Here is a 23654-nt window from a genome sequence, read left to right as displayed (position 1 = left end):
TTCTCCTTTTGCAGGGTTCCGCAACACACGGAGGCGCATACACATAAAACAATGACTTTACCCCCCACCCCCCCCTTCCTTCCTTTTTACTTCTCATGATTCATTTGAGAAGTTTAGTAACACAAATGAAAAAAAAAAACACGGTGGGGGAATTTTTAATGCCGCGCTTGCCCTCGATTCGTTTTCAGGGAAGGGAATTACCATATATCGATGAGGGAAGTAAAGTTAGATACCGTCGCATGCTATCATTTCCTCTCCCTCTCTCTTGTTTGATTCCTTAACAAAAATATACCGGCAATAGCGTTATCAACGAACGTTTGTGTGTGTTTATTTTTTAAACGTTGCTTCCGTTTTGAATTCAGTACCCTCGTGACGCTTACATCCCTCCCCTGTCCCTTACCCTCCCTCCTTTCAGAAACCTCAACCTGACCGTAGTAAAGAGAAAAAAAGAGGAAAGAGGGGGAGGGGGGAGGAGAGGGACAGGGGAAGAAAGAGAGGGGCCAAACAAAATAAAATGGGTGGAGAAACGGCATAACTAAAAATGAAAAATGAAACCAAAAAACGGAGAAGGTGCAAGAATGGAAACGGGATAAAATAAATTTGTGTAGGCACAATTGACAGAACGGAGAATGTGGTAAACAGTATCGTGAAAATGACCACTCAATTCCGGCGCCCATGCTGTTGATTTGTGGGACCATCCCACTAGCAGTAAGAAATGTTCTGACCTCGGTTGCTTCCTTAACGTCCCTTTCCCTTCATATCCTTGCAGTATCATGTTGAAACGGGAAAATTGGAAGCATAAGTGAAATACATCCACACCGCTCCCCGCTTTCACTTTCCACTTCAGGCACATTCAGTATCTCGTCAAGAGGGGCGTTAACTAAAATAAGTTTTCTAAGGAAGTTACGTCAACTCACATTCACTACACTCAAACGCATACGTATTTTTAGTCAGCGGCCTACCATTGTACATCACCGAACGTGCCGTCACCGGGTTGGAACACCTCCTCGAGCTCTTCGTCAGTCATGATTTTGGTCAGTCGAAGCTTTACGGGCCGTGAGACGTGCGATACCTTTAGGAATATCACTTCACCTCGGTTCACTTCCACATCCACCACACCGTCCACATCCGCTGTTAAATGACGGATAGCCTCCAATGAAGATAGTGTTTGGCGCTCAACGAAACCGCGTGAGGAAAGCATGGATGACACATGCCGGGAGTACATACGGAAGGCATCAGTGTTACCGCGATCGAAACACACGTCATAGATAAAGTGTAGAGCCTTGGAAAGTAGTGTCATACCTGGCGCCTCGCACATCTCATTGTTTTGAGTGTGTTCAAGACCGACACCATTGCGACCGGCAATCTCGTTCGCCAGCTGCAGGGCCTGAACCGGTGTGACATCGACGTCGTTGATGCGGACGCAGCGTGCCGCACGGAATGCAATAGAGCAAAACTCGGGTGTGGCGGGACATTTAGACGCAGGGAGAACCATCCGTGGTGTAGGCGTTGCGACTTCGCCGCCCAATCCACATGTAATGCCACAGATACTACTGTGTGTCTCCATCGCTGCTGATTGAACCTTTACCTCATGTTTTTAAGAAAATTGATTTTTTCAGCCTCTGTAGGGAAATCACTTAGCATACGTTGGTCTCGCCACGGGCTATAAACACCCATCTTCGGCTGAAGCATGCGGGCATAGCGTTCAAAATTCATTCCCTTCCTCCCTTGTGATGAGCACTGTGCAACAACAGTAACACCTCGCTCCTGCATCGCAGTGAGGAGGTGCACACCAATGACGTGTTCAGCCAGCGCTGGCAAGTGCCACCTGTTATCTTCTTCTGCGATGAGAGCCATCACCATATCGAAGGCGAGTTCTGCCATTTCGTTACGGAGATCTACAACTTCCACGGGAACCTTAAGTGACCGGAACTCCTCAGCAAAGGCCTCGCTGCTCGTGACCGATCCACCGAGAGACGCGTGGAAGCATGTGAGATCGATTTTCTCTTCGCGCATACGTATGGCGAGGACCTTGCTATCCATCGTAGGATTAATACAGAGACCAACCTTGTGGTGGCGCAGCATAGTGCAGTTGTTGCTCTCTATTTTGTGATATACGCGAGGTACGTAGTAGCGGAATGGTTCGATCTCGATATCACCAATGATGTCAAGGGTTTCGCAGAACATCTTCACAACGTTGGGCTCGGTAAGGAGTGCTACGTTGTAGTCAACAGCAAGGCGTCGGACCCAGTAGTCTGGTGGTGCATTTTCGCGCGTGCAGTTTCGCAGAATGAAATCTTTCCTTTTATTCCGTAGCTGAATAACGAGGTCAAATCGCCTCGCCGCGAGCTCCACTTCGTATGTGGGATTGTCACCATCCTCATGCCTTTGAGTTAAGACAGTGTGCGGAATGCCGTGCTTGGTGAGCACAGCACCGGTGTGTGTTGATGCAAAAAGTGGTAACGTCTTTGAAATCTTGTCGAGGTGGGGGAGGAGCTCCTCAGTGACTGCGTCCACATCAGAGCTGATAAAAACACCTTTTGTCGGGTACCGGAAATTCTGGCAAAGCATTGCTTTACGAAACACCTCTCGTTTGTCACAGCCAAATACGCCAATTTCACCCGTGGATGCCATCTCCACACCGAGGATAGGGTCAGCGCCAGCGAGTCGGTTGAATGAGAACATAGGAGCCTTACAACCAATGTGAGTCATCTTAGCACGACGGATTGGCACAAGTTCGGAGTCGGGACGCGATAGAAGCGCGGAAACCATGACGGCTGGGAACGATATGCCAAGCGTCTTGGAAACAAACGGCACGGAACGTGAGCTGCGGATGTTCGCCTCAATCACGCGCAGCTGCTCGTCCTTAGTGAGCAAGAACTGAACGTTCATGGGCCCGACAACATCCAACTCTCCGGCAATTTGTGTGGCCGCTTCGTATATGCGTTTCATGACCTCCTTTTTGGTGTGCTGTGGAGGAAGGAACATCGTGGCATCTCCTGAGTGTACACCAGCATTTTCCAAATGCTCGCAAATCGCGTAACAGAGCACACGGCCGTGATGGGCAACGATATCAACGTCGTATTCCATTGCACCTTCGTAGTACTTGCTCACCACAACAGGATGAGTACCAGAAACCAACGAAGCCTTAGTGAGGTAGCGGTCAATATCTTCCGGAGACGATATGACAGCCATAGCAGAGCCGCTCAACACATAGCTTGGTCGCACAAGTGTCGGGAAACCGACGCGCTGGCAGAACGCGTGAACATCTTGAACACTTGTTGACAAAATCCATTCGGGCTGCGGTACACCCAGTTGATCGCACATTTTCGAGAATTTGTTGCGATCTTCTGCCTTATCAACGTTTACAGGATCTGTCCCAAGGATCGGCAGCCCATGCTCTTTCAATCGAAGGGCCATATTCTGGACAATTTGTCCACCCAGTGATATGATAACACCGCTAATCTTTTCTTTGAGCAGGATGTCGAGCACTGTCTCCTCTGACACCTCTTCAAAGTACAAGCGGTCACATTCATCATAATCTGTGGACACTGTTTCGGGGTTATAATTAATCAAAATCACTTTGTTACCGAGTCGACGGAGCTCACGAGCGACTAAGACACCACCGTAGTCAAACTCCACGCTGCTGCCAATCCGGTACACACCACAACCAAGCACGGCGTACATACGATCGTTGAATTCGACATCATCGTGTTGTGCGTTGTAGGTGGTGTATAAATAGCAACACTGCGCGGCGGGGTATTCGCCAGCGACTGTATCGATTTGCTTCACCTTGGGGGTAATGTTCAACTTGTAGCGCCGTTTCCGTACATCGTCAGCTGTGCACTGGAGGTACTCAGCAATCTGCGCGTCGCTGAAACCGTGCGCTTTCATAGCAAGGAGGTGGTCATATGTGATTGTGTCCAGTTTACCCCTGTATAGCGTGGTCAGTTCCCTCTGCATCTTGATCAGGAGTTGTAACTTGTTGAGGAAAAATTTGTCGATGCGAGTTAACCGATGTATTTCATCCACTGTGATGCCTTCCTTCAAGGCACGGCAAATCGCAAAGATGCGATCTGGCGTAGGAACGCGCAGCGCCCGCATGTAGTCCCACTTGTCACCCATTTCAGCAAGCCTTTTGGGAGTGTCAAAGCCGTTATTCGATGGATCCACCATTCGCAGTGCCTTCTGCACGGCCTCCTCAAATGTACGACCGATGGCCATTACTTCACCAACACTCTTCATCATGGACCCGATCTCTTGACTCACCATATTGAACTTTGCCACATCCCAACGGGGAGCCTTGACGGTGACGTAATCAAGACTGGGTTCAAAGCAAGCCATCGTTGTTTTTGTAACACCATTCTTAATTTCAAACAGACCCTTACCAAGGGCTATTTTGGTTGCCACGTGTGCGAGTGGATAACCCGTGGCCTTAGACGCAAGTGCGGAGGAACGTGAGAGGCGGGCGTTCACCTCAATAACAACGTAACGACGCGAGTGGGGTTCCAAACCGTATTGAATGTTGCACTCGCCCACCACGCCAAGGTGACGGATGATTTTGATCGCTGCGGTACGCAACATGTGATATTCCTCGTTTGTCAAAGTTTGAGACGGGGCCACAACAATGGACTCCCCTGTGTGGACGCCCATGGGGTCAAAATTCTCCATGTTGCACACCGTAATGCAATTATCATGGATATCACGGACAATTTCGTACTCGATCTCCTTCCAACCAGCAACGCTTTCCTCAAGTAAGACTTGAGGTGCCACAGTAAGGGCAACCTCAACTTTATTACTCAGTTCCTCTTCACTATTTACAATACCGCTACCCTGACCACCGAGGCAAAAAGCCGCTCGCACCATCATTGGAAATCCGATGTCTGCCGCTGCTTTTAATGCCTCCGCCACACTGGTCACTGCTACGGACTTTGCCACAGGCTCATTTATCTGCAAAAGCGCGTTGCGGAAGAGCTCCCTATCCTCGGTCACAGTGATTGTAGATATAGCTGTTCCAAGAACCTGCACATTGTACTTTTTGAGGACACCAAGTTTGTCCAACTGTAACCCACAGTTGAGTGCTGTTTGCCCGCCCCATCCGAGCATAATACCATCTGGACGCTCCTTCTCAATCACTCGTTCCACAGCTTCAGGAGTGACGGGTACAAAATACACTTGGTCAGCCATTTCATCATCTGTCTGCACAGTGGCAATGTTGGGATTAACCAGTATAGACTTCACACCTTCCTCTCTCAGAGCCTTTAAGCACTGGGAGCCGCTGTAGTCGAATTCGCCAGCTTGGGCAATAACAATGCCGCCAGCACCCAATACCAAAACCTTGCGGGGTTTAAACTGTGCTGCCAACTTCGTTTTTGAACGCTTCACCTGGTCAATAAACTCTCCGAAAAGGTACTCGGTGTCCTGTGGACCGCAGCAACCCTCAGGGTGAAACTGAACTGATGAAAAGGGCTTCGTGCGGTGCCGTAACCCTTCATTACATTGATCATTGGGGTTAAAGAAGTACTCTTCCCAATCGCCCTGCGGCAAGGATTTGAAATCTACGGCAAACCCGTGATTTTGCGTTGTAATTACTACACGTCCATCTTGATTCGATGTCGATGGCTGGTTCTGACCTCGGTGACCAAACTTCATCTTGTACGTCGTTCCTCCTGCTGCGAGGGCCAACATGTGATTACCCATGCAAACACCGAATATCGGTTTTTCTTGAGTGAGAGCCCATCGTACATTTTCAATCGTTTTGGTACACAGTTGAGGATTACCTGGTCCGTTAGAAATAAATAAGCCATCATATGTTTCCTTCGTTATATCCCAATCATGTGGCACAACAGTAAGTGTGACATCATACCGCAGTAAGCACCTCAACGAATTTAATTTTACACCCATATCAATAACGAGGATCCTCAATGTACCATGCCCATAGGACTGAGGGGCTGTTGTGCTCACTTCTTCTACCAAGTTGCGTGTATTAGGATCCACAAAAGGCACATCAGCGCCGTTGATAACAACCTTTCCCAGAGCTGTACCCATTTCCCGAAGCCTCAGTACAACACTGCGAGTGTCCACCATCATGATTCCTGGTACCTTATTTCGCTTTAGCCATGCACCAAGTGTCTCATACATCTGCCAATGCGAAGGTTCTTCACAACATTCGCAAACGACGAGCGCACTCACACGAATCTCCCCATTCATGCTCTCGAAGTATTTTGTTACTCCAAAAGGATCCGTCTCCAGTGGAGGGATTCCATAATTTCCGACCATGGGTGCGGTAAGCACTAATATCTGACCGTGATACGAAGGGTCCGTAAGACTTTCAGGATAACCAACCATTCCTGTGGTAAAAACAACCTCTCCCGCAACGCTTTCTTCATAACCAAATGAAACTCCGCTAAAACATTCGCCCCCGTGCAAAATGAGCTCAGCTTTTGTTCCTATTTTCATCTCTGTTATGTGGTGGCGGAGGAGTGTTCCGCCGCACTAATGGGTTTCTTCTGTCGCTGATAATATTATTAGTGATTATATTGTGTCAGTAATGCTGAACTTACTACAGTGAGTGTAACTGTACAACACCCCCCCCAAAAAAAAAAAACAACGCCTTGAACTCACGGGAAATGCCGACACCCTCAGGGTTGCGATGAGGGTTTAGTCACGCGTGCGGTGGACCAAAACAACAACAACAACAACTTTTTGTGTCACTCGTTCGATTCCTTGCGTGTTTCCTCTCGGCCTGGTGCCTCCCACTTGTGCTTTTTTTTTTTTTTGGATTCCACTCAAGGAGGGAAAAAAAAGGTTTACAAAATGTGTGATTGCTTAGGGGAAAATAGTATCGGAACTGGGGTGTAGACGAACGCGCTCTTCGGACTTGACTTTATTTATTCACCCTATTCACTTACTTCTTTGTAATGTGCTTCCTGTTGTCTACTTGCCGATATACGGAAATCAAGAAAACAAAAGAAAAAATCTCTACTTTTCTCTTTTGTTTTTTTTTCTTGTTCTGTATTCGACTTCGTTTTCCTTACGCAATAATGACGGTGAAAACCTTCTCCAGTCCCGTGTCTTCGACTTTCCCCTTTTATTAAACTTTTTACTTTTTTTTTTTCCTTTCTTTCTTTACTTCTTAGCGTAGGTGTGTATAGGTATGATATGTTTCTTACTCGGAAAGAAGTCGTGTAAACAAACTTAGAGAGAACACGCAAACACACAGATACCAACAACAACAAAAAAAAACAAAAATGAAAACTTATGTACTTACAGAAGTAAATATATATTACCTACACTTATTATTCCTTCGCAACCCAACGTGCCTCCTTTTTTTTTAAAAAACTTCTCACTTTTATTCCCTTTTTCTTCTTTTTTAAAAAAAAGAATTTACTTTTGTTTTCCCTTCGCGACACTCCCTTTCGTTTATTCCCCTGTAGTAAGCGATTGCTTGAGCCTTAGTAACAAAAAGGAATAAAAGGAAGAGTAAGGGAGTAATAATAAATAAGGTGGAGATTAAAAAAAAAAATAAAATAAAATAGAAATGATGAGTGCATGACACGAGATCAAAGGAAGAAATGAGTACAAATGGGGACACAAACACAAATAGCGAACAATAATAATAATAACAATAACAACAACAAAAGACATTATCTGTACGACCGAAAGGGATAATGAGAAGAAAAAATTACGGAAAGAACAAAAAGAAAACCCCGCGGAGAAAAAGGAAGGAAGGAAGGAAGGGGGAAAGAGATACGAGAGACGAGATTTCAGTAGTCAGTTATTTTTTTTACTGGCATGTGCTTATACCAAACCAATGGAATACAGAATCCATACCAAATTACACGCAATATATCAAAAATACTATTTGTATACATATACTAAATGCATCTGCTTGTTTTGTTTTGTTTTTATTCTTCGTTTATTTGTGTGTATAGAGGGCTAATTAGGTTTAACTCCGTATGGATTTTTTTTTAAATTTCCATTTTATACGATCCCATCCTTTCTAACTTACATCCATTATTCTTTTTAAAATGTGCAAAAACAAAACATTTTCTTCCACCTTTTACTTCGAATGAATATCGCCACCACCACCTTTTTTCCCCCCGCTTCCTTCGCTTTTACACATCTCGAAGGAGCGGAAGTAACACCCAAAAAGTTTAAAAAAAAAACAAAATCGAAAACAAACAAAACATAATAAATACCTTTAAATTTTTTCCCCCTTTCAGAATACTGCTGCTTAAAGTAAGTTCGCTCTTTCTTCTTTCTTTACTCCCTCATATGTGTACCTTTTCCACAGTCGCTTGCCAGACACACTCGATGACTTTTCTAACTCTGCAAAAATAAAAATAAAAATAAAATATATAGCCTTAAATGCTACGTTCGGTTGCGTCCACACAGTCATTACATGGGAAAAACAACAAGCACACGGTGACACGCCCACATAATTATATATAATTATATGACTTCTAATTATATATAATTATGCATAAGAACAAATACACGTGGATGTGTGCAGACCAATATTTACTCATATACGCATATCTGCATGAGACACACATGTGCACGCACGTTAATAACAAGTTAGAAGCATGCGACTAATACGGTGTGGAAGGGGGAGGGGAGGGAGAAATAAATTTGGAGAGTGATATTAGAGAGGAAAAGGGCAGGACAATTGAGCCTGAGAACAAAAACATCAACAAAGAGAAAAAAAAAAGAAAAAAAAAGAAAAGTAAGCGTGTGCATAAATATTGTGCACATTTACATTACTGTTTCCTTCCTGCTGCCTCTCGAAACAATCTCGCCAATTTCCATCCTGCTTTGGCGATGAGAACTCTCAGGGTTCACCACTCTGCATGAGGATATGCAACAGACACCACAATACCGGCGCCCGTTAAAACTACTACGCAAAGCGACACAAAAAGAAATACAATCAAGTGTGATCGCAGTGCACCCATAACAACCATTTCACACGTTTGGTCAAACTTATCAATATATTTCTGGTCATCTTCAGTGCATATAGGACAAGCACATATTTCATCAGCCCCCGAGCAGTACGACGTGGTATTCGTAACGACACTTAAGTTATTAATGATATTTTCCTTTTCGGTCCCCTCCAGCGGTTTTAAATCTATCAAACCAATAGTGGAATGAGTTGCACATAGTTTATTCCATCCAGAACATTTCCATTGCAACTCCAACTTGCACGTGTCGTCACTACGCTCAGCAACCACCAAATTCCACCCGTATTGCATATTAATGTGCTCCGTGCTCATTAAAACATATAAAACTGAACCGAAAACTAATGGAATAAACACCAGTACCAAACACGTAGTGTTCAAAATCCTCAAACATCTCTTACGCGTATGAAGGGCAACAAATCCCAGGAATGATAATAACAAAAGGGCACCAAAACTCGACATGTAAATGACGTGAGCGTGTTGACAAGGAGAACATATTTCCCTGATGGCAGAGTCGATTTCATCGAGTTCTATGAAACCAACGACAAGTCCACTAACTGCAAATGCCATTAAAAACACGTTTATTCCCATAATAAAGTTTCGGAGCCGGTGAAACCACCTTCCTTCCTCGCTGTTAAGTGGCTGATAGTTCGAATGAGGTGATTCTGCTTTCATCTTTTGTGCTTATTTATGTGCCTTTCTATTTCAACCTTTTCGATGCGAGTAATATTTTCCTTCCTCTTTGGATTGGAATATCGATCAGTATTTATAAATAAATATAATATATATATATATATATATATAATATTTGCTTCTGTGCTTTCTTATGTGTGAAACGAAGCCTAAGAGAATAATGGAAGTCTCACCGACAACCAAAACCTCGTGCGACAGGATTATTTTTTAAATTTAATGACTTCCCGCGTTTCCAACACGTCGTGAAGGAAGTGAAAAAGAGGCGGGAGCAAACAACCGCGGAGCAACGAAAAAACAACAACAACAACAACAACAACAGAAACTAACGCACTAAACTAAATGGTGCAATAACGTAAAGACATTATTTTTTTTTAAAAAAAGAAGAATAGAGAAACGGAGAGAAGGTGTGACGAGAGGTTTAGGAAATAACGAAAAAAAAAAAAGATCATGAGTAAAATTTGTGACGCCCCATTTGGAAAAATGCGAGCATTAGCGAAAAAGTGTGTAATTCAAAGAGGGGGCGTAATAAAAATAAAAAGGTAGGAATTCATCCGAACCCTTGCGAAAGCTGTGAGCAACCGAAGAGCAATCAGCAAAGGAAATGTGCATCAGTGACACTACTTTACCTTCGTCGGATATAACAAAAAAAAAACTTCAAGCACAGAAACGAAGGCTGGTGAAACAAAAAAAAAGAAAGAAAAAAGAAAACAAAGAAGCAAGCAAACGCACACACAAATACTTCTAACCAAGATGCTGATATTTCTTTTTCTTTTCTTTTTTCCCTTTAAGCTTCCGGTTCATTTCACCTCTTCACATCACATGCTTCTTTCATGCCGAATCTGAGCACCGCTGCAAAAACAAAAAAAACAAAAAAGGCACCCAACAATAACAACTCCGAGAAGTGAAATAAATAAATGGTAATAATAGTAATAATAGTAAAAAAAAAAAATGAAATGTAAAGGGAACTACATCGAGAAGAATTTCATATAACCTTAGTTTCTGAGTAGAAGAAGAAGAGAACAACAATAAAAAAGAAAATTCAACGGCAAGATTATACCGTAAAAGTGGACACAGCTTTCCTAATCTCCTCCTAACCTCTCAACTTACAACGCAGCCGCAACGACGTAAAATCGAAACAAAGAAAGAGTGGAAAAAAAAAACATAAAAGAAAGGGATAATGAAGGACATAAAGAACTACGTGCTTACACTTGCGCTGCTCCTCTAAAAAGAAATGACAATAAAAATCAGTGAGTAACACGAAATATAAACTGCCCCACCGATTGATGAATACAACACGAAATAAACACGTACACGCGGGGGAAAAATACAGACGAACACTATGGGGGAACGTTGAACAAGAGAAACCGCTAGCGACAAGAAAGGGAAGAAGAAAGAGCGCCTCAAAAAACACGTTTGAAGGCGAATATTCAAAGAAGAAGAAGAAGAAAAAAAAAGAGGAATTAGAAGAACGTAAAGGAAAGTGAAGGGAGAAGAGAGGCACAAACTTGAGAAATCGAGTAAAAGCGAAGCATCACATTAAATGAATGTGTTACCCACATCTCGCTTCGCCAAATCGTACACAACAGTAGCTTTACACATAAAGTCAGGTGTTACCACCCATCCGCCTCCCCCTCCCCTTCCTCTTCTTCACTTCTTGGGTTGTTTAACAGCACTAAACTGAAGGAAGGAGGAAAGAAAAAAAAACAGAAAATGGAATCAAGGAAAACGAAAATAAACCTTTCCTAAAGAAAAAAAATGTTTTCCCCTATTCTTTTTTTTCGTTTTTCTGCTACACCTTCCCTCTAGTTTTGCTTTCATCTATTCCGTTTCCTACTTTAATGACTGATTAAGTCACATATATATAGAAATAAATATTCGCTCATTTATGCGCTCATGTATTCCCTCTTCTTAATTTCACCCCAAAAGTAATCTTACCTCTCCTTCCCCATTAATAAGATCTCCCGAAACCTGTCGTGCTAAAGCTGAAAGTTGACTGTCAAGCATAACACACGAAACGCTCGCGTCATTTTTAATATGAAGCACAGATTGGGATGGGGAGGTTTTGGTGGTGCCTTTCGCCTGGCAAGCCGTTGTCACATTTTCTTCACTAATCCCACGCAACTGATAGTGATAAAACAATACTTCGTAGTAGAACCAGTACCGAAATTCGAAATAACGCCCGAGGACACCCTCGACATCATCCACGCAGGACGCATTTGCCCATTGATGAAGCATTTGTTTAACATACGGCAAGTCCTTCACCTCCAGCCAGTCATATGGTGGAGCCTTTAAGCCACTCATTCCAAAGGGCATCGGCGGCGGTAATTCCTTGTATTCGCTCTGAAGCCAGAAACCCTGGTAATCATTTGGAGACGATGGTTGCGGTGGCATATATTTAAGATGCGGAAGTACGGATGAAAATGAAGGGGAAAGCGTCTTATTTGCCGCAGCTCCTTCACTACTCCAGAGTTCCGCGTTAACACGGGACGTGCGCATGCGCAAGATACGGTCACAATTGCCACCTTGTGGTTTTCGCTTTTTCCGCCGCGAACCGCGGAAGAAACGACGCAAGCAAGCTGTTTCATTATCGCTGTGAACAAAAACGAAGAAGTCAAACATGTTGCATAATTCGGGATAACCGAAAATTAAAAACCCTTCACACACAATAAACACCTTTTCCAACGCCACATCTGTCCCATCTGCAGCGTTACCAGCGACGCACGCGTCATTCATGCAGAGGGAAGAGAGGACTATATTATTAGCTTCGCTAACACACTTTTTCGACGCCTCACCATAGGACTTAACCGTGTAACTGACCGCGCTTTCGCGCATGGGAGGATGGGACACAGCTGAGCTTGCTTCAAACCGAAGGAACTGTGCGGCATCCTTTACGGTATGCAGTGGTGCGGCTGCCACGCCATATTGCTCAATTAATGCACGAATTGTAGCAACGCATTGAGTATATTCCGCAGCTCGTAGGCAACGGGGATCTTCCCATACACCCAATCGCTCACATTCATCCTCATCAAAGAACGAATCCATAGCAACAGGAAATAATGGAGAACCCAACATGGCAGCTAATCGTGACGATACAAGCGATTTTCCCGATGCGCTGCACCCCGAAACACCGATGAGCACAACTTGTGTCCGAGATACACTCATGACAAAAAAAAAAAAGTGTATGTCCTGGCAAAAGGTCACTTCACTCACTAAAAAAATAGAAAAGAAAAACAAAAAGAAAGAAAGAAAGAAAGAAAGAAAGAAAAAATAAACTTTAAAAAAGGGAGAATAGTAACAACAGCAGTGAAGGTGTGAACAAAGAGAAAAGCTTGCAAATATAAATAATAAATAAATAACATACACAAATAACCCTATTTTTTTTTTACACTCCCAAAATAGAATTATATTATAAATCCTCTCATTAAAAAAAAAAAAGATACAAAATAAGAAATATTTCGACAAGAATAGTTTTTTTTAAAAAAAAAGAAAACTCACCATTTATAATAACACCACTACATAAAACTGCAAATAACATTATAGTCCCTCCAAGAGTAAAAAAAAATGCTCTCAGATTCATCAAAATATAAGGTAAGAACAAGCCGCCTTCATAGCCAAACCCAAATGCAAATGTCCATAAGAATGTGCATACGTAAGGCCCACTTCAGTGAAGGAGCACAACCCGCACAGGTTACAGAAAATAAACAGTGAAAAAGAAGTAACAGAACAAATACATCACTCAGAATAAACATAAAAGCACGGAACAAAAGAAAAAAAAAATAGCACAAAAATAAGAAGATGCAGATAATTAAAAAAAAAAGTATGTAAAGTAGTATTGCAATCAACAAAAAGCAAAAATTAAAAAACAACTATAATCAGTAGGTAACAACACCCAGTCGAAAGAAAGTAAATATGAAACTAAAGTTGTTGAGCCGCACAAATGCTGCATGGCACCTTACCACCTTAACACACGAACAAAGAAAGAAAGAAACACGAAAACACATACAAATACGAATACAAGAAATTGTGTATCATATTGTGACAGTCTGCGACATCAAAGTTACAAACACATTACCTGTGATAAATTATAACCATATGCTGTTTCCGTCCTAACCATTCCAAATTAAGGGACAAAAAAAAAAAAGGAGGACATATCCGAAAACGTTTGCTGCAAGAAATGATCATGTAACGGTGGCAAAAAAAAAATAACACACCCAAGTGCAAACTCTAAACTTGAATCACAGAAACCCGGTCCATATACTTCCGCTGGCCAGACAAGGCCTGCCGAAATAACGTGTTAGATATCGTTGTTTGATCCACATGATAAAGTGTCAATAATTCATCTCTCACAACCAAAGTAAGAGGAACACCGGCACCAGGTACAATATCACCTCCAAGAGAGCGGAGACGGACACATGTGACAAATGTTGCAAAGGGATCTGTGCACAACTGGTGCAGTTGGCAATACCGCCGCATGTGAATAGTCAAGAGAGTGCTATAACGCCTCCCATTGGCATTTACGCATTCAACTCGAGGACAAGTCTCACTGCTTGCTGCATTGGGGTTCTCCAATTGCTCCGCATTATACAACATCAAAGGAACAGCAGATTCCCCTGGAGGAGTGTCGCTGTCCTCAACACGAGGATCACGGCTTGTGGCGGAAGACATTTCAGTCACTGTAGGAGGACAGGGCACGGGAACACAACGCCCCCGCTCACTTGTCATCACCATTGTTCCAAGTGCTGCAGCTTCCTCTTCAGTTACCCAATATTGTGACTTGAATCGTGTATAGAAGGGGTGACTCATAAGCACCAGCCGCAGTCTTCGAGAGAAGGGTCGCCCCGCTGCGCAGAGTGGCGTGGCCTTCACCGACGCAAGCGCAACGCACGAATCGGCCTCCGGAGAGTTCGTTTGCTGCAGGTTGTAAAGAACCACGTTAAACATCGAGGTGCTCACTTCAACCCCAACCTCACATTCCAGCACTGTGTAACCCCCTCGTATATATGATGCATTTGTAGCCCAAACAGGCGATCGGAAACCTCGTAACTCCGCTGCATTCGCAAGTTGTTGTGCCACATCGCCTTCATACAATACACCACGAAGGTTCATCGGTTTGTAGTATGATGGTAGAGATCCAACCCTCGTAACCGCAGCACGCTGGGAAGCGGTTTCACTGAGCAGGTTGTCAAGTGAGTTGCAAATACTTTCATTAATTGAAACTTGAGGATGTGTTGCAACTTCCTCAACAGCACATGCGGGAGTTTCTGATGACATCGCCAGGGGTTTTAACATTTCTCTCCGTCCTCGAAAAAAGACAGCAGAGTACCATAAACTCCGTGTAACCAGCATGTGATGTGGCACAAACCGTCTCATTGTACCAACGGATGTTTATTTCAAAAGGTGCCCGAGATTTTTTTTTTAATAATTATATTTCTTCAAAACAAAAAAAAAAATGGCAACGCACGTCTCTCCGTGTAACGACGAACTCCTACTAAGCTCAACGCAACTAACAAAAATTTAAAAAATAGAAAAAAGAGAGAAGATAATAATGTTAGCATTTAAGAGCGAAAGGGTTCAACGAGAAAGGAACTTTTAACTGGTCCCTAGTGCTAATATTGTTGCAACACCTTCAAGAAAATCTCAGTGAAACTATAAGTGATATATGTACTCTTTCTCTGAATCTCTTCTTTTTCCCATTGTAAGTCTTCTGCTGTTCTGCTAATTGTAAAAGGATAAACAAATTGTACATTCGCGATTTCAGTCGCGAATGTCTGTTGAGGAAAGGCACATTTTTTTTTTGTTTGTATGAGCTACACTGATTTGTCGATGAGAAATATTCATTACTCGGTATCTCCATGCTATGGGTAAAAGGGGGTGGGAAACATAATTTCTTCTGTTTAATAAATGGAAAGCAAACGACACCTTCATTTTACACTGTCCCTGTGATAATCGTAACTCCTTAAGAGGTTTTAGCTCCATATCTTCATACAAAAAAAAAAAAATAAAGCAGAGAAACACAAGAAAAAAAAGGTGGCGACTTTAGTGCCGAGGAGGAGAAACACAACTTGCACCAAAAACCACAACACTCCAGCGAAACAACACGATGCCTTCCACACACATAAGTAAATAAAATATATATATATATATGTATCAATCGCAATTCCAAGGCAATCGCAGGCTGTGCATGTGAAATGGCCAAAGTTTAACTTCGTGGCAAGCTTGTCACCGTACATATCACACATCACGTCATGTGTTGCAATAAAAAAACATCAATTTCATATACTGAATTGGGAGGTTGATAAAGTAACGAAAGGGTTTGAAGGCAAAATGACGGTTACACTACTCCGATTTCAGCCAACCAGTGACAATATAATTATTTTATATGTTTTGTTTTAAAGTTATTTGCGTAGTTCCATCAAAAACTTTGAAGTCCTTTGACATCACGTGCAGCCGCTTCCTGGCATTAAGTTGTCGTTTTATTTTTTTAATCACTATGAAAGCCCATAAGGAATGAGAACGTGCTCACTATAAAAATAATTTCCGATGCAGCACTGCCAACAACTCATCACATGAGGGCAACGAAGTATCGAGTATAAGGAAAAATATTCACACCACCGTAAAAAAAAAAAATAACAATAATAATAATAACAATAAAAATAATAACCAGAACAAGAGTCGCACAGATTGAGCGAACCGACGGCGGAAAGGGACAACAATGCCTTGAAACCAACACGTCAGATAAATTATGTGAATTATTTACACGCATGTGAATATGCATTTACTTACTAAAGAAGAACAATAAAATATATAATCATGCGCAAAAAAAACTATATTAGAGAGTCATAAAACAACCAAACACGTAACGAACAAACTGCACACATGCAGGAACAGCAAACGAAATAAAACACAATAAATAAATAAACGAGAACAACAATACGAGCAATGTTTTTTTTTAAAAAAAAGAGATGGACGCAAAGCGTCACAGGCCGTTCCCTATGGCCCACACGGTTCCAACAGAAGCATTTTCAGCAAGGAGGAGTGGGAGGGGAAAAACATTTAGCTTCCACCGCGTCCAAGAGGTGATGCGTATATATATATTATTTTATTTCCTCAGAGCTAAATGTAGTCCCGCCTAAATAATCCCCTACACACCCACGTAGAGAAGTTGCCTTTATGTAAAGATTGTGAGGAAAATCCTTTTTGCGTAGGTTCGTATGGGCCACTTGCACTACACTCATAGATCGCCTCCAACTCCACCTTAACACGTGACGTCTGCATTATTTGGGCTTCTCTAAACCACACACGCTGCGCATCTTCGCCATCGTCACATCCCTTCCAAATAGCGGCCCATCTTGCAATAATGTTTGAAATCATAACATCATCACGTTGAGTAAACGGCTGGAATGGTAGGCGAGCAACACGCGGTATATGACCCACCGCATCACCCGCATGAATTCCTGATGACAAACATTGAGAATCCGTTACTTCAGTACTCCCATCATGCAAAACGTGGCATCCACGCAAACCTAACCATCGTAGTGAGTGAACGGAAGCATAACGGTTTTCTTGAATCCGTCCCGTGTCATGTTTGTACTGTTGGAGAATTGAAAGCCCACTGGGGTTATAGTCAACCAGTGCGACGACAGGTACACCAACATCTGTTGCCGTCCGATGCAAATTTGAAAGCAGCGTCAAAGCTGCAGCGGTGGGAAACCCATGGGAGGTTAATAAAACGCACGAAACCCGATCAAATATTTTTTCTTCCATCAGCCGAAAAAACACTGCATGCTTTTCCACAACAATAATGTAGCGTATGTCGTTGTGAAGTTCAAATCCTTCAATATCCTCAGGGGAATGGACGGGTGTTGACTCACATTCATGTTTCGGGCGCCACACAACACTTAGTTCCTCCCGTAGAACAGGTAATGGAAGACCCTCAGACGAGTACCGCCGTAATCAATTCCGTGGAAGCTTAATGAACCGCCTACACAACCGCGTGTTCCCGGAACAACACCCAACAGCTGTCGAGGCAAACCGAGTTGTTGGACTAGTTGTGGAATGACACGGTTGACACAGCCCTGATCCGGAAAAAACCGAACCAGCCGGTAATAAACGTCCCGCTGCGTGCATATAACACCAAGTTGAACATTAGCATAGAGGTGACGAAGAACCAATAGCTGTTGACATAATAGTCGCAGTCGGGGCAATTGTTGTTGCTGTGACGATACCGTCAGGAGGTTGGGACCGGATGGTTGTCGCTCCGGGGATCTCAACTCGCATGCATCGTCCCCATCTTCGGATCGGAGTGCGGCATCAGCTGGATGTTGCGCATCTCCCTTTCGCTGTCTCTCATATTTCATCCCTTGATAAGTCACAATTTCATAAATAACGTTCAACACAAACGATTCCATGCGGCGCACTGCTTCGTCTCTAAGGCTGATTGATGTGCTAGTTCTGATGTTATCGCTGCTTACGAATGCGGGTGCCTTTAAAACTTGGCGTCGCTGGGACTTGCGGCTGAATGCGGTGGTACCACCTGCCGCACCCGCAGCCGTTTCTTTGGCACATGAGCCCCCCAGCGCATACGCGGCTCTGTGCATGTTTTATTCGTGAAGGGGAAGGGGAGAAAACGTGCCCTACTACAACCATAATGAGGAGGAAAGAGAGAGAGCACGAAATAAATTGACTGAATGAAGTCACATCCTTGGAAACGCCAGCGTGGACAACGATCATGATCACAATACCGCGATGAAGGGAATGGGATATCCAACGAGTGCAACAAAGCTACTCTTCTCTCACTGCTCATTTTCATTCAGCTGCAAAGGTATGAGTTAACGGAAGAGAATCATTTTAACTTTATTGGCGCGCCCTCTTGCGCAATTCACGTTGCTTCTCCATCCATAGTTTTGAAACGGATTGAGAGAAATCCACATGAATGCGCCGATCGTCAATGAGTGCGTTGTCCATCTTCTGATGTGCCCTATAGCATGTCTCTTCATCAGCAAATTCAACGAACCCATAGCATAATGAATCCCCCGTCTTGGAGTCCCGTATCACCTGCGCCGACTTAACCTTACCAAACTGAGAAAAACACATTTCCAAACCTTCACTCGTTGTTAGTGGATTTAGTCTGCACACAAACAGTACGTTTCCCTCCGGCTTCAGCTCACCGGATGCATCCCCAATACCATCAAGTAGGTTCAGCGTGAGTGCACGAGTTTCGTTAAGCTTGTCCTGATGGAGGCGCATTTTTTCCTGCTGTCGTTTCTCACGCTCCTTACGGGGCCCAAAATTGCCATCTCCGTCAGTATCATCGTCAGAACTAAGATAGTCGCCATGAAAGTGTGGATTATACTTCACCGACAAAATGTCGTAATCATCCCCATTGTTCGTATCATGGTTGGGAAAATTGCGGGCGCCCCCTTGTGCAGAGTCTTCGGGAATAACAAGAAACTCACACCCACTGAATGACTCCGTTTCATCGCTGGAACCCTTCCTACCTTTACGGGCAGTGTTTTTGGAAGCTTCTCTTTTAAGTAACGAAACGAGGCCTTTGTTTGCTGCCTGCACTGCCCCCAGCGTTGCCCAATGACGAAAGCAACCAACCTGTGCCAGATGGGAAGAGAGATTATTTTCTTCCATTGTCTTCCTCCTGTCCCGGTGCGAGATATCAGCAAAAGCATCAGTCCCAGCCGTGGGCAAGACGGTCATGTGCCTAATTCGTATAAGTCGAGACGGCCGGGTCGTGATTCCGGACACAGATGTCAACCGTCTGTGTGGTGCTACACGCATCTTCTCCACGACATTATTTCCTTCACGCACTTCACCTAACACCATAAAGTTATCTTCGAAATAGTCTTGGTGACGGTTGCTGAGGGTAATAAGTAGTTGCATCTTTGGAGAAATTTCATCATTACTGCCTCCACCGTCCACTTTTGGAACCTCCAGTAATAAAAGTCCACTACGGCGTATCGCCCCAACGGCATTCGAGGCTGACTGGGGGACAAACTCCAAACGGCCCGCTTCAGCTTTTCCGCTAGCACCACTGTTGCGCCTTAACTGTGCGGTGTGCCTTCGCATCCGTTTCCATTCATTATATATTAATTGTTTCACCGCACGCCCATCTGATGCCGTATCGCCCCCTAGTTGATGACATTGACCACTCGCTTCAAGAAGCGAAGCAAATGTCTGCCGCCGTAATTCCTCAACTGGGTGGGCCAATATCATGACATTATCTGGTACTACTTCGGTAGCTATGCAGCCGTTGAAGTACTTGCAGCGGCACAAGTTCACGAGCTCCGCCGTGGCTACGGGACAATCTGCGCCATACAAATCAACTACAAGTTCTCCCAGAGACGTTTCAAGAAGAATTGCTGCAGTAACGAGAGGATGGGGACTCGACAACGACGAACTTGGCATTGACTATAACACTTTAGGCGAAGCAACACAAAGCGATCATTTTTTTTTTTTTTGAAAGAGCGAGAAGGAAAAGAACGTGAAGAGCATTTTGTCCAATCACCACTTACGGTACAAATGTTGCAACAGTTACAGTGAAGACAATTGCGTGCCCTTTTTTTTTAAAAAAAAAAATCCCCCTCAGAAACTTTTGCATTCCCTCGCTCTTTTCTTTTTGGTAAATTTTCCCACACCATTTCCACTGCTATCCACTCGAACGTAGACTTTCATGATTTTTTTTGGTTGACACACACACTAACATAGCAAAGAGAACAAAGTGTGTCGAATGGGCTTCCAGCATAAACCAAACTCCTCAAGAGAGCGAGAGAAGAGAAACATATTACTCGACGAGTGCAAATTCAAAAGGAAGAAACAAATTCATTGAGATTGCAAAGAAATAGAGCAGCTTAACGAGAAAAAAAAAAAGAGGGAAACATCACCAGCAAATTACATTCTACAGTGACTATTGCCGAAAGACATGGAAAGAACTGGCGTGGATTTGAAAGAGGAGTCGATTACGAACGTGCAATACGTTCAGCAGCGACCCATTGCTTACGGCATGCTGGGCAAACTTGATGTTGCTCGCCCCAGTCCCCTATGCAATGAGCGTGAAATTTATGCCCGCACTCCCCTTTCACAACCAGGCAGTCTGAGGTAGGAAGCGAGAAACCAGAAGATGTGGAACAATGGACGCAGTGATCAGCGAGATGAGCCCTGCAAATAAGGCACAAAATTGATTGCAGTTCCGAATGTTCGTGCGTGCAAAAAAGAACGGCTCCCCTCAGTGTGACAGGAATGCTTACATCCATGCACCCAGACGAATTTGTATTACTCATTAGCCTCCTAAAAGAAATAAAAAATTAATAAATAAATAACGCGCTTTCACGCACACACGTATCCTGGTTGTAAAAGGAACTTCGCTTCGACACGAAGAAAGGCGCTGTGCACCTGACAGGTTGTAGCAAAGCCCAAATAATGTAATACGCACCGTCAACTGAACGATACAGTGGTGCTTAACTAACCTTGACCGACACTTTCGAAAGCCTTACCGCGGTCGCTATCCGTTTCTTTGCTGACGCTGCCAAGAGAAATTAACGTACATTAACAATAAAATTGAAAGAACCGAAGCGAAAACACTTGATCAGTATATGTAGGTGGTGTCGCAAGCCCAAACACACGCAACCGTAAAGTGATGGTGGAAACAGAGTAAAAAATTATGATATACCAGGGTATATAGCCAACGTTAATGACACCACTAACTTATTATGCGACTCATCACATGTGTACAGCAACAAGATGCTTAGTAATCATTCTTTGCGGTTTTGGACACCGCCCACTTACAACCACAAATGGGACACAGCGGCCGTTGCTGCGCCCACCTTGAAATGCAGTGATGATGAAACACGTGCCCGCATGCGCCCCACACGACAAGGCACTCATCCGCTGCGTTATCACTGCATGAAGACGACGACAGCGGTTGCTGAACTTTACTGGTACCAAATTCACTTCGTTTGTTACTACGGTTTTCATCCTCATCGTTGTTGTAGTTCTGGCTAACCGCATTTTGACGCCTTGCACTGCCTGCGTTGCCTCGGCATTCAATACACATATCTGCAACAGGACCCTTACAAATGGGACATGTATCCATTTGAGCATTCCAGGACCACACCGCCACCGCATTCCACTGCTTTGCGGTTATACGGCATTCCAGAGGTGCCCCCACGCATCCACCATCTACAGAACCTAAACCCAGTGAAGAACTCACTGAGGAGTCCTCCATTTTTGATGAATTTTCTCTAGGCGTAACAGTAGTCTGGCAAGAGGAGGTTCACAAACACAAACAAAATAACAACATATCGTCTTCTTGGCCCCAGTGCACGCACAAAACACCAGCAAACACGCAAAAATAAAACTTTTGAAAAAATAATGATGGGGGACAACAAACACTTCCCCAAACAAGCAACATCAAATGCGCATACACATACGTATATATATATATATATATATATATGTCAAACTAACTTCTAAAGTACTAATGGAGTCGGACATTCACTTCTTCCAGGAGTCGGTCATGTGCACGCGTTGCGCGAGCGCTTTCCAATTTGAGGCGCTCTACCAACAACTTTAACTCTCTTAACTGCTTCGATTTCTCTTCATCCTGTGCCAATAGCTGCTGAACCCGCTCATCGCACGCAACCGCCTGTTGCTGATTCAACCGCACCGCCTCCTGCATGTGGCTTAATTTTGAGTTCAGCACTTCCGTCTCACGCTCACGAGCATCCAGACGTAACTGCAACGCCTCTAGTCGCTCGTTTGCCGCTACAAGCTTATGCCTCTCATCGTCACGTTGCAGTTCTACCGCGTTCATCGCCGCAACCGTCCGTTCTTTTGACATCTGCAACTCACGTAACACTTCTTCACTGCGCCGTGATTGCTCCTCCATACGCTGCCGTTCCCGTGCAACCCCTTCTTTTCCTTCACGCTTTGCTGTCTCACACGCCTCCTCGGCTGACGAGAGCGCACGCCGTAGTTCCTCTGCCCTTTTTGTTGATTGATCCCTTTCCTGCCGTGCACGCTGGAGATCACCCGCATGGCTCTTGCTTTTCTCTCGTAGCACACGTACCTCTTCCTTCACACGTGCGTGTTCCTTCTCAAGTTGTTCATGCTGCTGCTCAAGTTCACGTAACTTGCTCCGCAGCTGCTGCATTCCCCTCTGCATCTCACTCGTACGCTCTGCTTCCTCTCTCCGTAGGTTACTCGATAGTTGTTCATAACGTAGCTGGGCGTCATCTCTTTGAATTTGAACAGCCGAGAGTTCGGCGTAAAGGCGCTTTAATTCAATCTCCTGCGCCTGCCGCGCTTGCGACTCTAGAAGTTCCGTGGTTGTCCGTGTAGCAATTTCATACTTGCTTCCCCCACCACTGGTATCCACACGTGCAAGCTGAGCACGTAACTTTTGGGTTTCGAGTTCCTGAGTGGTCAGTTGCATTCGAAGCCCCTCAAGTGCTTCACGGTGTTTCTCCTCTACGATCCGCATGTGCGCTGCGTGGTTTTCAGCGGCCTGCCGAAGAGATTGCACCATTCTGCTCCGTAACCGCTCCAGTTCTTGCATCTTGTCCTCATTCTCCTTGCTGAGCAACTGCAGTTGTATGCGCTGAACCTCGTGCTGTTGCTGTGTCTCTTCCTTTTCGCTCGAAGCCAACTTTAGTCGGCTCTGCGTGAGTCTCAATGTCTCTTCCAGTGTTGCAACCTCGCGCTGACGCTGAACCACCTCTTCTTGGGCGGCGGCGAGCTGCCGTTGCATCTGCTTCACCTCCCGTTTCATATTTCCCTCCGTTTCCAGTGCTCTTGACAAATCTTGGCGTGCTTTCGCGCACTCGTGCTCAGCTTGCAGTCGTACATCGTCGATGCAACGCTGCTGGCGTTGTGACTCCACCTCCTTCTCCTTCATCAAATCTTCCGCGGTTTGCACCGCTTCCTGCATTTCGGCCACGTTGGTAGTCATCTCTTGCAAACGGCTCCTCAGGCGGTGGTTTTCCTGCTGGAGCTTTT

General features: G+C 44.3%; 11 protein-coding genes across 11 annotated transcripts; all 11 read right to left on the bottom strand.

Moving 5' to 3' along the window:
- Positions 1-245: 245 nt before the first annotated feature.
- Positions 246-698, bottom strand: TbgDal_V5290 (hypothetical protein, unlikely; the record flags this gene model as incomplete). Its single annotated transcript, XM_011775374.1, has 1 exon — positions 246-698. The coding sequence occupies one exon, from the start codon at positions 696-698 to the stop codon at positions 246-248; it is 453 nt and encodes a 150-aa protein (XP_011773676.1).
- Positions 699-958: 260 nt separating this feature from the next.
- TbgDal_V5280 (hypothetical protein, unlikely) lies at positions 959-1567 on the bottom strand (the record flags this gene model as incomplete). Its single annotated transcript, XM_011775373.1, has 1 exon — positions 959-1567. One exon carries the CDS (start codon positions 1565-1567, stop codon positions 959-961), a length of 609 nt encoding a protein of 202 aa, XP_011773675.1.
- Positions 1568-1584: 17 nt separating this feature from the next.
- TbgDal_V5270 (glutamine hydrolysing (not ammonia-dependent) carbomoyl phosphate synthase, putative) lies at positions 1585-6459 on the bottom strand (the record flags this gene model as incomplete). The annotated part of the gene is made up of 1 exon (XM_011775372.1): positions 1585-6459. The coding sequence occupies one exon, from the start codon at positions 6457-6459 to the stop codon at positions 1585-1587; it is 4875 nt and encodes a 1624-aa protein (XP_011773674.1).
- A 2381-nt stretch (positions 6460-8840) lies between these two features.
- On the bottom strand, positions 8841-9632 carry TbgDal_V5260 (hypothetical protein, conserved; the record flags this gene model as incomplete). The annotated part of the gene is made up of 1 exon (XM_011775371.1): positions 8841-9632. One exon carries the CDS (start codon positions 9630-9632, stop codon positions 8841-8843), a length of 792 nt encoding a protein of 263 aa, XP_011773673.1.
- A 1932-nt stretch (positions 9633-11564) lies between these two features.
- TbgDal_V5250 (hypothetical protein, conserved) lies at positions 11565-12812 on the bottom strand (the record flags this gene model as incomplete). Its single annotated transcript, XM_011775370.1, has 1 exon — positions 11565-12812. The coding sequence occupies one exon, from the start codon at positions 12810-12812 to the stop codon at positions 11565-11567; it is 1248 nt and encodes a 415-aa protein (XP_011773672.1).
- Positions 12813-13874: 1062 nt separating this feature from the next.
- Positions 13875-15020, bottom strand: TbgDal_V5240 (hypothetical protein, conserved; the record flags this gene model as incomplete). The annotated part of the gene is made up of 1 exon (XM_011775369.1): positions 13875-15020. The coding sequence occupies one exon, from the start codon at positions 15018-15020 to the stop codon at positions 13875-13877; it is 1146 nt and encodes a 381-aa protein (XP_011773671.1).
- A 1743-nt stretch (positions 15021-16763) lies between these two features.
- TbgDal_V5230 (meiotic recombination protein spo11, putative) lies at positions 16764-18247 on the bottom strand (the record flags this gene model as incomplete). Its single annotated transcript, XM_011775368.1, has 2 exons — positions 16764-17414; positions 17552-18247. 2 exons carry the CDS (start codon positions 18245-18247, stop codon positions 16764-16766), a joined length of 1347 nt encoding a protein of 448 aa, XP_011773670.1.
- A 256-nt stretch (positions 18248-18503) lies between these two features.
- On the bottom strand, positions 18504-20066 carry TbgDal_V5220 (RNA-binding protein, putative; the record flags this gene model as incomplete). The annotated part of the gene is made up of 1 exon (XM_011775367.1): positions 18504-20066. The coding sequence occupies one exon, from the start codon at positions 20064-20066 to the stop codon at positions 18504-18506; it is 1563 nt and encodes a 520-aa protein (XP_011773669.1).
- A 551-nt stretch (positions 20067-20617) lies between these two features.
- On the bottom strand, positions 20618-20938 carry TbgDal_V5210 (conserved hypothetical protein, conserved; the record flags this gene model as incomplete). Its single annotated transcript, XM_011775366.1, has 1 exon — positions 20618-20938. One exon carries the CDS (start codon positions 20936-20938, stop codon positions 20618-20620), a length of 321 nt encoding a protein of 106 aa, XP_011773668.1.
- A 464-nt stretch (positions 20939-21402) lies between these two features.
- On the bottom strand, positions 21403-21882 carry TbgDal_V5200 (hypothetical protein, conserved; the record flags this gene model as incomplete). Its single annotated transcript, XM_011775365.1, has 1 exon — positions 21403-21882. One exon carries the CDS (start codon positions 21880-21882, stop codon positions 21403-21405), a length of 480 nt encoding a protein of 159 aa, XP_011773667.1.
- A 252-nt stretch (positions 21883-22134) lies between these two features.
- Positions 22135-23607, bottom strand: TbgDal_V5190 (hypothetical protein, conserved; the record flags this gene model as incomplete). Its single annotated transcript, XM_011775364.1, has 1 exon — positions 22135-23607. The coding sequence occupies one exon, from the start codon at positions 23605-23607 to the stop codon at positions 22135-22137; it is 1473 nt and encodes a 490-aa protein (XP_011773666.1).
- Positions 23608-23654: the final 47 nt, after the last annotated feature.

The sequence above is a fragment of the Trypanosoma brucei genome, chromosome 5 (genome assembly GCF_000210295.1).
Source record: "Trypanosoma brucei gambiense DAL972 chromosome 5, complete sequence".
NCBI classification, from domain to species: Eukaryota; Euglenozoa; class Kinetoplastea; order Trypanosomatida; family Trypanosomatidae; genus Trypanosoma; species Trypanosoma brucei.
This window is presented reverse-complemented; position numbering and strand designations above follow the sequence as displayed.